Source organism: Macaca fascicularis, chromosome 3 (genome assembly GCF_037993035.2).
Source record: "Macaca fascicularis isolate 582-1 chromosome 3, T2T-MFA8v1.1".
Lineage (NCBI taxonomy): Eukaryota > Metazoa > Chordata > Mammalia > Primates > Cercopithecidae > Macaca > Macaca fascicularis.
Window position 1 is genome coordinate 141,279,439 of NC_088377.1, and position 14,313 is coordinate 141,293,751.

Below are 14,313 nucleotides of genomic sequence, written 5' to 3' on the forward strand. Positions count from 1 at the left end.
TTTCAGATAGGACTGCTAAGTCTACAATGGACATTTGTCAGCTGACAACCTTCCAGAGAATTAATTCTAAAATTCCAAGCATCACCATGTGCACAGTATGAATTACTGTGGAGTCCATTTACTTAGTGCTTAGCTCTGAAAGTCTAAAATAGTTTTTGGCAAAAAGCAGTAAAACTCAACTTGACCTATAAACTGCATTCATCTAAAACATCGTTAAGATGATTTACTACAAAGGCATATTAAGACAAATGAGAGAGTAAACCTACAGCCCAATTTTTACATTTAAACATAACAACAACAACAAAACATATTGTTTCACCTAATGGTGAAATGTTCCAATAATGTGTTATGTACTTTAATATATCAGCTTCCCAAAGACTTCCATTCCCACATATTTAGAAAATGCAGGCCACAGAACTGGCATTCTATAAATATTTGTTGAATGAATTTACACATGTTTCATAAGAACCAGATGTCATAACTGCAACTAAACCCAACCAGCAAATGATACTATGATGAAAGCAGAAGCTATAGGACACATGCTGTAATCACAAAATAGTTCTTATTTTGCAATTACTTATCACTAAACATGAAGGATAGTTTTCTAAGATCAAAACTCCCTTTTAAAAGTAATGGAAATCATGTTGTATGCACCACCTACAGATCAGAAGAGCTGAAGTGAAGGAAAGCAGCATGATTATTTCAAGTCCAATGACTGTAAACTTAATCAGAGTTGGCAACTGTCTCAGTCAGTGAAGCCTGCTATAACAGAAAACTATACTGGGTGGCTTAAACAACTAACATGTATTTCTCATAGGTCAAGAAGCTGGAGATCACATCAGGGGGCCAGACTGGTGTGTCTCTTGGAGGGCCCTCACTGAGTACGTCTCATACGGTCACTTCTTGGTACAAGCAAGAGAGCTCCTGTGTCTTTTTTTTAAAAAATAAAGACACTAATCTCATCATGAAGGACCAGCCCTCATGACCTAATCTAAGCTTAATTACTTCCCAAAAGCCCCATCTCCAAATACTATCATATTGGGGGTTAGGGTTTCAACCTGTGAATTTCAGGGGCATACAAACATTCAGTCTGCACCAGCAACTATATTTATTTATGACAAAGGAGTTTTGTCACAAACATTACCAGAGGAAAACAGTCAGAGAAACATTATTATTGGGGCTCTTTCAGCCTGACCTGAATAATCATATCATCAAAAGAACTCCACTTAAAAAACTCTTGCCAAATCATAAAAGATTCATTATAACTAATTATAGTTTTTGGTCATTCCTAAGGAAGTGGATGTTTCCATGTAAGATGATACCGAATGGTTTCTCTCAAAATGCACTACTAAAACAAGTTTCTAGACTAACATTAGAAGTTTAACTATAAAACAGCAATAATAAGAAGTGTGATATATGTGTATGCATGTACGTGTGAATATCTGAAACATGAATGTTTACGCTGTGCAAGGCACTGTTTTAAATACTTTACAGATAAAGTGATAGTTTTCATGAATGTGGCAAAGGCCAGATAAGACGTGAGAAATGCTTATGAAATGGATAAACGGAAAAGAACCAGAGAAGATCACCTCCTCTAGGACGGTGAGACGGACTGGACCGTGGCTCAGCAATACAAGCACCCCAGGAGCCTGTGAGAAATGCAGAATCTCAGGCCCCACCCCAGATCTACTCAATGAGAATCTGCATTTTGAAAGTTTCAAAATTACTTCTATGCATAGTAAAGTTTAACTTTAAAAAGAACGAGCTCTAAAAAAATAAGGTCAGCACATGGATTGCAGCAAGGACATACAGTAGGAATAACTGTGGGAAAAAAAAACACAAAAACCTAACTTCAGAGCCAGACCCAATAGAGAATGTAATATGAGAAATTCTTGAAAATTATTAAAGTGCTTTTTTTCTCTTTTGCATTTACATGAATAATGGGAGAAGAGGCAGACACTGGTGACATCCAGACAAAAATGGAAGAGTACAAGTGGCTTACTTTCCTAGGCATCCTGTGGCAGAGCCTGCAAGCTTGGGAGCTATAGGGCATTCAGTTAGGAGCAACTGCAGAAGGCAGATGGGGAAAAGAGAGGCAGAGTCAGACCGGTATCTTAATCTCCTCTCTGGGCCAAAGTTGAATTGTATGTCAGAGACGATGAAGAAACTGCTAAAGGCAGGGTGATCTGTTTGGGTTAAGAAAGTCTCCTAGGCAGCAACACGTATCCAAGCAGTATGATGAATTGTGGCTAAGCAGAGGGAATGCCTGAGCTGACCTTTCCCCAACACCATGGGACCTCTGTGGAATGTATGCAACATATAATTTTCCTGATGCTCGAGATAACCAGGGAAGGCAAAGCATTCAAAACAGCTGAGAACCTGGCTACCTCATACTGACTCTACAGGAAAGGGCTGCCTGGGAAAAACCAAATAAGGCGGCCACAGCATCCACGAGACGGAAAGGAAAACTGCAGCCAACGCAGGGTGTACAGGATTCACACAGACAATGTACTGCTTAATACATGTTCACAAATAAAAAATTACAAGAGGACACAATTTACCGCGAGGCAGAGTCAAGACACCAGAAATAACTGAAGCTCAAGAACTTCAAAAACAGTTTTTCAGACTATGAAATAGGTAGAGTATAATGAAAATGGCTTTGAAAAAGCCAGAAAATAAAGTAGAATAACAGATACTTTTTCAAGTTAAAGATGAGAAATGGTTTTTAGACATAGAAATTTCACCACTAAAATGTAAAGCTCAATATATCAATAGGCAGATTAGTTATTACCAACTGGATAAAAATGAACCTAGAAAATGTGTAAGTAGCACAAAAAGATAAAAACCACAAAGAAGTTACAAATAAGTTCGAATGAGAAGCCCGACCTTCATACAAAAGGAACTCCAGAAGGACAGAAGTACACAGGAACAGACACCACATTACCTCTTTAAAAAGTATACAGATTGATATAGATTGATAAGGTTACATGACTGCCTATTTCTCAATACTTCCGTATCAATCAGAAAGTCAATAATTTAAAGCAGAAAGTAATTCAAAGAGTGATTAGAAAGTGAAAAAGGAAAAATATGAATGCTGCCTATTTTTCTGAAGATTCTGAAAAGTTTAAATTAAAAAACAATAGATTAAAAAGTACTTAAGGGGTGTATTACTTGGATTTTATCACTTTTAAAGCTAGGCATGACTTGAGACCAGGACACAGGAGTCTTTAAAGCAGTGTGAAGACGCTAGAGAATCAGGTGGATGGAAAAAGGTGCTGGAGGCAAGAGAGGATGAATGGATGGAGGCAAGTGCACAGTGTTGGTCTTGAATTAGAGGAGCACCATCTTATAGTCCCAGCAACTTTACTGACCAGCATTACTTTTTACAGTAACAAAATAACCCTTGCATACATTTCTTGATCTGATTGCTGATTAATGTGCTCAGTTTGTGAAAATGTAAGTGAGCTAGTACACACGGACCAATTTTAAGCTATACTGAAATAAATGTAATTCTTGGAATTAGATTAACTTCGGAACCATATAAGAAGGCAGTTTTCTTTTAACTCCTACTACATTATATTGATTTTAACTGTAGGTTTACTTACAAGTTCCATCCCTCTTTTGTTCTTCTTCCATCAAGAACAAAATTAGTAAGCCTTCGGCAGCAGCTGTCAAATAAGATTTATGTGCCCAAACAAGAAAAATACATAATATAGATTAGTTACTAGAAAAAATTCTGGACTGTACTTTAGTGAGGCAAGGGTAACAGGAGGAGTTTCATACAATTCAAGACGTAAGTCTTAAGGAACTCCTTTTACAATTTGTTAAAAGGCACAAATACTATCACAGATTCAATGATTCACTGTTTCTCTACCAAGGTTACCACCACTTTTCAAGAGATGCTTCTCCTCAAAGTAAATCCATTATAATCCTGGAGTTCTATCTGGAATCTCTTTGAGTCAACAGTACAGAAAGTTGTTATAAATTCCTCTGAGAAATAGCACCATCTTTTGAATGAACTCAATGTTTCATAATTTACACGAACAGCTTTATTTCCCCCCAAAAAAAGAAGTTTGCAAGAAATCACTTCACTAATTCTAAAAATGGATCATAAAATGAAGAGAAAATTACTTTTATAACATTTGTAAAGTCTTCTGATTACTTAAAGTGCATTCTCTATGGAATTCTTAACACAGCACAAATATTTACCTGGTCTAATCCCAGTAAGGAGGCTGTTAAGATAAATCCAAGTCCCTCAAGGAAGTTACGGTGGGATTAGAAACTAATGTTTAAAACTGAATTTATACTTCTTGAAGTCTTCACTATATATACATATACATGTACACACACACACACACACACACACACATATATACATCCTTGCTAAGAAAAGCCAATAAAAAGAATTTAATGTCTATGACCATAAATGGATGAAACTGCAAGGGAGGGCTGATTCCAGAGAGTTTCTAAAGTATTTATAATAACAGCCTATAATTATTAAGAACGTATGTACCAGGTAGTATTCTACGTACTTCAGATGCATTAGCTGACTTTGTCCCTAGCCCTATGAAGCAGATATATTTATTATCCAGCACTTATAGAAGAAAAAACCAAAGCTTAAAAAATTTGGTAACTTGCCCAAGACCTCATGGGAAACCTTTTACCATCAGAGTTCGAAGTCAACTCCCCTTTCCTATCTGGAAAGTCTTTCTACAGAGCTAAATAAACCTTGGAGGGGAAAAAAATTCCTTAGACACGGAAAATGTTTGAAAACTAAAGACATACATAGCAAAGTCTCTTCTAAATTATAAGTTTCCAGACAACACAAAGCTTATAACCAATCGGGGTTAAATAGTAGGTTCAGAAATACACGAAGGAAATTGACAGATTTATAACCAAAGTAGTATCTGAGAGGCAGGCTACCTCCACCTCCGCCCCGAAAGATCAACAATGAAGTCCCAATACTGACACTCACCTCCCCTACCTAGTATCTATTTTATTCTTTTTCTTCCCCATTTGACATTATGAGGACTTATTTTTATGTATATATTGTACTTCCCCAAGTAGACTGTAAATTCTCTTAAGGATCTGGGAAGGCTAAAGCGTAATTGGACATGAAAAGCATAGAACACACTTTACAAATGTCACCAGTGACCATTCTCACCACATGAGAACAAGCAAGACATAAAGAAGAGACTGGTGGTGAGCTTCTGAGCAGCCTGCTGGCTCCTGAAAGCTGAGGTTTACTAGATTCACATCATCCAGCGTGAAATATAGAGTTGTGAGTATATATTAAATGCCTCATTGCAATAGTGTATGCATTTTAAGAAAAAATCTAAATAACACGTGAAGCAGCAAGGCAACAATACTGTTAAAAATAAAGTTCCCAAAATATACAAATATGAAAATCACATTTCACTCTACCACTTATTTACCAAGAATCATATTTTTTTGATCACGTAACAAGATGGTACCCAAAATTAATTTGCTTTTTAGAACTGTTAGGAATAATGTAGTAGGTTTTCATTACTCTAATACAGCAAGATATATATATATATAAAACTCAAAATACCCAAAGCACAAAGAATATGTACCAATTTTTTCCTTTAAAAGAAAACTAGTCAAAATTAATATTCAACAATTTATCAATTCATTTAACCGACAATTATGAAACGGCTACTATGCACCATCCCATCAGGTGATAAGTCTGACAAGATTCATGTTCTGATGGGGCCAATGCCATAGAGAAAGGCAACAGACAATAAAAAATAAAAGTACAAGATGATTTCAATATTATTAGGAAGGGAGAGGAAGGAAGACTAATTTAGACTGGATGATCAGGAAAAACATCAATGAAGAAAAGGCAAAGAAGAGCTTTATTCTTTCACGTTACGACCTGAGTAACACCATGGGTTCCATATGACATGTAAGAAACTGGTGCTTTTAGTGTTACCATGATAGTCACATAAATTATGAGGGACGGGAGAATGTAAAATTACAATCATTTTGTACTCTCAAAAGTTATATATATCCATGAAGATAATGGGAAGTGTGGTGCTGCTATAACACCTAAAAATGCAGAAATGGGCAACCGGCAGAGGCTGAAAGAATTTTGATGAGCGTAACAGAAAAAGTCTAGGTGGCCTTGACACACTGTTAGTAGAAATACGATGTTAATGTCTCTCCCAGTGTGGGCTCAGAAGGAAGTGAGGAGCCTGGTATATGAAACATTATCATCTTAGAAAACATGTGAATTATCATGAACACACTATTGCTAGATGCATGGACCTTAAATCTGCTGCTGATGAGGACTTGGATGGGAAGAAAGGTGAAACATGTTACTAGAAACTAGAGGAAGGGGGATCCTTGTTATATACTGGCAGAAAGCTTAGCTGAATTAAGTCCAGCAGTTATATTGAAAGCAGACCTTATAAGCTATGAACCTGGACACTAAGATGAAGAGATTTCCAAGCAAAGTATTGAAGATGTGGCCGGTTTCTTGTTTTTGTTTTTTCTTACTGGTTACAGTAAAACGGGAGAGGAAAAAAGTGAAGTAAAAGAATATGAAATGAAATAATGTTGTCAGACCATCATAATTCCACAGGCAAGAAACAGGCTGATAAAAGTAATAAGCAGCATACAAGTGCTACTACCCTTGATTAGAATAGAAGGATGACTCCCAAGAGTGGAGAAGTTCAGTACCCAGAGGGTGGAGCAAAGAGTCACATAGAACTATCCCCAGCCCTTGAAACCTAAAGGAGTTTTGAAAGCGCTCAAAACTTGTGACTCCTTTTTTCTTTCCATTTAATGATAACCTATGCCTGACTCACCATATTCTGGGAGCAGATAACTTGTTTGCTAGTTTCACAGGTCCACAAACAGATAGGAATTTTGTCCCAGTATGGATTAAATCCAGAATCTCACCCATTCCTGAGTTAGATCAAGAGCCTGGTTGAGATTCTGCAGTCAGATGTGGCTGTACTGGGTTGAGACTTTCAGAGATGTTGGGAGAGGGTGAATGCATTTTGCATGCAGGATGGACACCAACCTTTGGGAGCCAGAGGACTGACTGTGCTCAGCAAAATAATGGTCCCCAAAGATAAATATGTCCCCATCCACGAAACCTGTGAATATGTCACCTCACAGGGCAAAATGAATTTTGCAGATGTGATCTTGAGATAGGGCTATTAACTTGGATTATGTGGGTGGGCCCAATGTAATTACAAAGCTCCTTCCAAGTGAAAAGGGGAGGCAGGAGAGTGATGCCACATGAGAAAGACTCCACCAGCTATTGCTGGCTTTGAGATGGAGAAGGCACCATGAGCCAATGAAAGCAGGCAGCCTCTGAAGAGGTTGAAAAAGGCAAGGCAATGGATTCTCCTCTAGAATCTCCAGAAGAAAAGAAGCCCTATGGACAACCTGACTTTAGCCCAGTGGAAACCTTTCTTGGACTTCTAACCTCCACAACTGTATGACAATAAATTTTGCATTAAGTCATTACATTTATGGTAATGAATATTCATTTTAAAATTACTTCTGCCCTATTTCCATTAAGGTTTTTAATTGGCACTCACAAGTTAGGACAGAAAGCAGTCCGAGCACTAAAAGATGAGGTAGAGCTGACCTTAGTTCATGAGACTCAAATGGAGTTTGGGATCTGAACTTCACCGTGTCATACTCTGGGGAGTCATACATTGGTTAACGGCATGCCAGAACATGTGACCAAGAAATCTGCAAATACACTCAAATACACTCAAGTCTTCCCATGTGAATTTGTTGTACATAGAATTTTCCAAGGCAGCTAGAAATTTATTACAAAATAAAAATTAAGGTTGTGGTTGAATACACAATTTTTGTTTAAAAAATTACAGCAGTCTTTTTCAGGTTTAAATAACATCTATTAAATTCTGTAAGACAGGCATATTTCCTATCACTGAGACATTCAACAAGAGTCATACTTTTTATGCATCAAAAATTGGGGCCAAAAATAAAAATCAGAAAATGAGATCCACCTTTACAAAAAAAAAAAAAAATTTGCAGGGCAAAATCCCATAATTGCAACATAGCAGACCCTCCTCCAATGAATATCCATTATCATTTTCACAACTTTAATTTATCAAATATAATGACTGTGAAAAGCTCTTATAAATATGAAAAAAAAATCTTAAACCAAACAATTTGATTTTAGATGCCATGTGTTCACTGTGGTCATCACATAATTTACTATTCCTTTTTTGTTTACATAATTTGGCTGGGCAGTTATTTGCTCTCATTGATAATGAAAACAGCAGAGCAAAAAGTTTATATTCCAGCAAGAAAATTTTACATAATTAAGAAGTCATTTTACACATGATAAAATAGAAGGGTTGTTAGGAATTCAAAGAAAACCTACAAAAGTTCTGCCTTTAAAGTGCTCACAGCAGTAGGAAAATAGGCTGGGCAGAAGGCTAACCACCACCAGAAATCAAGTGCAAATATGCTTTAATATATGCCAACAGTTTCTGTTTGGAGGAGAAGGGTGCCCTAAGGAAAAAGTATAAGGGTAGAGGGAAGCCAAGTCTAAAAGATTTTATTCTGCAGGAAACGGAAAAGTCAACAAAGGTTTTTGAGCAAGGAAGCAGCATGATACCTACAATAGAAAGAACAGGCTAGAGGGAAAGACAAGAAGCAGGAAAGCCTACTGGAATTAGGCTGCCAGAGGCAGTGAAGGAATTGAACTAGGAATATGAAAATGAAAAACGGAAGGTACAGAAAAATCACCAATTCCAAAATACACTCTTAAACCACCTGTGGCTTCTTATTAAAGTAACTGCTAATATAAGGTACACCACGAGAGAGAAGCACACAACCCATACTGAAATACCGGGTCCATTTATTCAAGGAAATGGGCTTTCTGATATCTAAGATCCTAAACCAATTCTAAGAAAGTCAAAGCAATGAAAAATCAAAAGCCCTGCAATGCCAAAATTTCTCAACTAGGGGAAGTCACAGGGCAAGTTCAAAAGGAGTGAAGATTAAAGATGCAGCATCCCAAAGAGCTGGCCGGTGGTCGCAATAGAAAAATATCCACCAAACAGAAGAAATCCAATCCCTCAGCTCATTTTCTCCTAAACCTGGAATATTCAAACCAAGCTAAAGAAGGAGACAAGGGTGTCGAATTTTGTATATGAGGGTGAGTGGAGCGGAAGGAAGGATAGTAAGGTGGAATAAAGGAGAATACTGCTCAAAGCTTTGGAAGAGAAAATTAATTGATGATCATTTATTTGTATATCATCTCTTATGTTCTCAAAACACATAAAACATTTAGTAAGTACCAGTAGTACACTACAGTTACCTACTGAAATAAAGCATAAGCTTAATCTTACTGCCCTTAGAAGGATGATGTATTAAAACATTCTCAAAGATATAATAAAAAATAATTTCCTCAACAAGTAAGCATTATTAAAAAAAATTCATTATTACTTACTTCTTTAAAATAAGTTTCTGTATTAAGTACTGTCATCCTAATAAGCATAAAAACTAAACCAAAAAGACAAACAACCCAAACTCTGGCCTAATTTCCTTAGTGCCAATGATTAGATTAGGTCCTCTTTTTTTAAGGCCTAGTTCACTGCTCAGTATATTGAAATACCTCTGATTTAAATCATATAGACACTCAGTGCCAAAATCTTTACTAACAGTGTGCAAGTCTCATATCTAAATTACTCAGCCCCACTGTCTAAAATGACAATACATTCCTTAAGAAAAAAATACAATATATTTACAGACTGTCTTTAACTTTAGAGTTTTTATGCCTTAAATTTAAAAAACATCATTTGATGAGAAAAACAGAATAAGTGAAAAGGAACAAGATCTGATGTAAATGGCTGTGATACTGGTTATACGTTACCTAGAAACGTTTTTACATTTCTAGTTGATTCTGTTGCCGTGTTTTACATGGAATTATTTCAATGAGCTGCTTATACATATGCTTTAAGGATTCAAAAAAGAACCAAAGGTCACAATTCACTACTAAAGTCAAATTAGGAAAACAATGTCTTCAAACATTCCAAGAATTGAATTTCTGGAATAAGTAAGCCAGCATTCTGTTTACAGGACTAGGGTGCTGGAACTCTGGGCAAAAGGGTAGAGTAGACCGGGGATAAGACAGAGCAGAGTGCTGGGCCAGCAGGACAGCCAGGATTTCCCAAGAGGTAGGGAAAAGCAAAAGACCAAAGCTAGAAAAGACAGCCGAAAGAATTCAGTCACCTAGAGATTGCTAAAAATCATTCTGAAGTATTTCTAATGGTGCTAGTACTGGTTTAACGAAATAAGAATTCTGGTCAGGCGAGGTGGCTCACGCCTGTAATCCCAGGACTTTGGGAGGCCGAGGCGGGCGGATCACCTGAGGTCAGGAGTTCGAGACAAGCCTGGCCAACATGGGGAAACCCGGTCTCTACTAAAAACACAAAATTAGCCAGGCATGGTGGCACGCACCCGTAGTTCCAGCTACTCCGGAGGCTGAGGCAGGAGAATGGCTCGAACCAGGAGGCGAAGGTTGCTGTGAGCCGAGATCGGGCCACTGCACTCCAGCCTGGGCGACAGAGCAAGACTCCGTCTCAAAAAAACAAACAAAAACAAAACAGAAATAAGAATTCCATAATTTCTTCTGAAAATAAGGCCTCTGCTACATCTCTCTCCAAACTCACTATGACTGTAAAGATTCACCTTCTGATTCTATATTATACATTCAATTATATTTAAGTGTTAATCTAGAACAGTGGTCCTTAACTAAGGCTGTATATTGCCCCCAGAGGACTTCTAGCAATATGTGGAAACGCTTTTGGAGCTCATAGGTTGGGGGACTGCTACTACCATCTAATGAGTGGAGGCCAAAGATGCTGCTGAACATCCTACAATGCACAAAAACAACCTGCACAACAAAGAATTTCCCGGCCCCAAATGCCAACCGTGCTAAGGTTAAGACACACTGATCTCTTCTGAACACAAGCAAAAGCCTCCTCCTGGGACCTTTATTCTAGTCCATCCCTAACAGTCACCTAATTAAAGGACAAAACACCACGACCAGATGATTCATTTCTCAATTGCTTTAAACATGGTGGATGGCTGGCTCAAACTAAGAGTCACACAAAAATACACTGAAACAACATATCACACCAGGAGAGCAAAAACTGCAAGAAAAAAACTTTTTAATCCTTTTATTTCATATCTATCTCACATTCAATTCACAAGAGAAGCAGATACACTAACCTCCTCAAAACACAGTATTTCTTAATAATGTAAAAACTTAGGCAACAGCATTAACTGAGAAAGACTTATGTTGGGGGCGAGAGGGTGAAAAAAGCCACGCAGGTCTTTAAAATGCAAAGTTATTTCACAGTTTACTTGCAAAATGACTCAGATCATTATTACTTTTAGTCATGCCAACTTTGCTGCTCCCAAGCCTACTAGTAATGTAGAAAAAAAAACCACCATTTTTTCTGCAGTCATTAAACCAATGAAACAGAAGCTTACTGAAAACAGGTTTGTGCAACATTTCTTTTTTATTATAACTGGTATAAAAATAAAAGCAGTCCTTGGAAATGCAAATGAAGATTCTGAGAAATTTTTCATCTAAATACCTAGAGTGTGAGAAGAAAACATGCAAACAAAAGAAAACCCTAACTCACAAATCTTAACCTGTGACTATTTTCCTACTGCTTCCCTCAATGAAAACCCTGGTTTACTCTTTTTTATTTTCTTCCCTGTCAAACATTTGGAAAAGACCTCCACGTAGCGTTTCACGAACAGAACAGTGCGAAGAACAAATAAAAGCCTTGCGTGTACCTGGCAAATCTCATTCATCAGAAACGGTGGCAGCGGAGGGAGAACCGTGTTGTCTGGCGTGACCCTCTCGCTCCTTTCACAGCAGTTTTCACCACTCGAGTCTTGCCTACTACTAAAGCAAAGCTTCCCAACCCCACTTGGGTGGCTTCCATGCCCCTACAGCAAGAAAAATCAAGCATCCAGCGCAGCCTTTCCCCAGCGCAGGCGGAATGTAATCGATGCTCCTTGACCACTTAAGGAGTCGCCATAGGAAGTTAACAGGAAAGACATTTCAGCCCCATCTCAGAGACCCCACAAAAGGTGCACTGATTTCACCAAACGTGGCACTCTGGGCATGAGAAAACCACAGTCGAAACACAACCCACACCTCACACGAAGAAGGGTTTTCCGGGAGGGGGCTGGGGACGGCGTGGGGGGGTGGTTATTTTCTAGCCACGAATGCCCCTTCGTCTTTGTAAGGCTGAGCTAAACTTCAAAGCAAAGGGTTTCCACAGGACCCGCCGCCTCGGACTCGCGCCTGGGCTCTTTGCTGGGTCGCCGAAGGCATCCGAGAGAAGTGACGCGCCCGCCCCACCACGGGGAGTCCTCGCCCGCCGGGGCGGAGGGAGGCCGGGCACCCGGAGAGGAGGACCCGCCTCGGCTGCGCACCGCCTGACCTAGCTCCCGCTCGGAAGCCTCCTCGGGCGCTTCCTCCCCTTCCCTCCGGGTTTCCAAATGCCGAGGGCCGCGCAGCGGTCACCGCGGAGCGCCGCGCCCGGTCCCCCGCCAACCCGGGGTCCCCGACCCGGCCGCCCTTACCAAGCAGCAGCAGCTTGACCTCGCGCGCCGCCTTCTCGCCGTCCTCGCGGAGGTTGCGGTCGATCATCTTACTCCGCTCCACCGCCGCCTTGTCCTCGGCGCTCAGCGTGCAGCCCATGTTGCCGAGAGCGAGAGCCTGCCGCCGCTCCCTCCGCGCCCGAGTGCGGGCTCCAAGCACAGGGGAATCCTTTCTCTCTCTGAGCGGGCGTTCGAACGCCTCCCGACGGGGGCCACGCCACCCCCACCACTTCCTAAGCGGAGTCGAGAGAGACGCCGTCCGCAGAGGGGCAGACAGCAACGCGCGGCTGTTCCTCACGGCCAGGCTCTGCTTCCCGGTGCGGCTCAGCGCCCCCAAGTCTCCGGTTTGGGGTTTTGAAGCTCTGGGTACAGTGGCTGCTGCCCTCCCGCCGGTGGCCGCGCCGCAGCCTTGCCAAGCCCAGCCGAGCTCGGCCTCCGCGCGCCGCCGCGGCCCCGCCCCTCCCGCCACCCCGCGACCACTCCCAGAGCGCGCGCCCGCGCACGTGCCCTTGGACAGCGCCCACTCGGAGGGGCGCGCGCGCCCCCCGGCTCCCTACCGCGGCGCCGCGACACCCCCGAGGGCCCGGCGCCCCCTGGCAGCGTCCCCGGAGCACAACACTGACCCGCGGGCCTGTGGCCTTCTGCCCTGGGCGGGAGTGGGGTAATTTCTTTCCGTTTACTCACACCGACGGAGCTGTGCGTACCTGCCCTTTCGGGTAGGGGTGGGAGAGCTGCCAAAGTTGCCGAAAAAAGCCAGTTCTGGGCGTTTGAGCATGCCCAGCGCCGGCAGCCACACAAGGCTTTTCAAAATGCAAATCCCTGTCGGCTGGCTTTCAGGGCCGTGGGAAACAGGGAGCTGGGGAAGGAATGGAGCCTGGTGAAACCAGAGATGGGCACAGTGGAGAACAGGAAAGTCGGGGGAGGAGACTAGGAAAGGGCAACAAGGTCAACTTTCTTCCTACCTTTTGCTTCTCTTTCCTTCTTCCTATCCCTCCCTCCTTCCTTCCATTCTCAGGTTTTTCACAAGAACTCATTTTGAAGGATTTCCTTGTAACCTAAAAAAATGGGAGACAAATAATCAAAAAGTACTTTTAAATGATAAGAGCAATAAAACACACCCACAACAAGCCAATCTCCACATCATAGCAGATCTCCTCTAGAGCAGCACATAAGCTTCCATGCCAAATTTTGAGCCAATATTTATTACCGTGTTTGTAACTCCTGTACCACTGGGCATGTCGTTTTTACAGGCCTTAGCTTCTTTCCCCATAAAATGAGGAGTGCATTTATGGGGCTATGGCCCCATCCTTCCAGCTGTAACTGATCCGCCCGAGATAAGTTCCTGTGGCCTGCAGGAGGCATTACTACTCAGCACCCAATGAATGAGCAGAGGCTTAAGATCTCATCTCTCCCTGTCAATTGCACTACACCTTTCCCCTACAGATATCACAGGAAGCGTTAACTGATTAGAAAATGGGACTGGTAGCAAGGAAAAACATCTTCCTTGATGTATTAAAAATTGGGAAATGCTCCCTGGTTTTCATCTGGAAATCTTATTATCTAAAAATCATTTGAGAAAACTGGGCTTGAGTTTTCCAAGGTGAGGCTGAACTGATGATACAAGCAGAATAGCTTTCGAGTAGGTCACTGAGACCACGCTTGTGAGCTAGC

General features: G+C 41.0%; 1 protein-coding gene across 2 annotated transcripts in view; it reads right to left on the reverse strand.

Moving 5' to 3' along the window:
* GNAI1 (G protein subunit alpha i1) overlaps positions 1 to 13,052 on the reverse strand; it is an 81,725-nt gene extending 68,673 nt beyond the window's left edge. Inside the window, exon 1 of one of the 2 annotated variants that reach the window (XM_005550380.4) lies at positions 12,625 to 13,052. In XM_005550380.4, coding sequence (XP_005550437.1) covers positions 12,625 to 12,742 — 118 coding nt within the window. In that variant the 5' untranslated portion in view covers positions 12,743 to 13,052. Of the gene's footprint in view, positions 1 to 11,826; positions 12,178 to 12,624 lie in introns of those variants that run through there. The other variant, XM_005550382.5, reaches the window with a different exon arrangement.
* Positions 13,053 to 14,313: the final 1,261 nt, after the last annotated feature.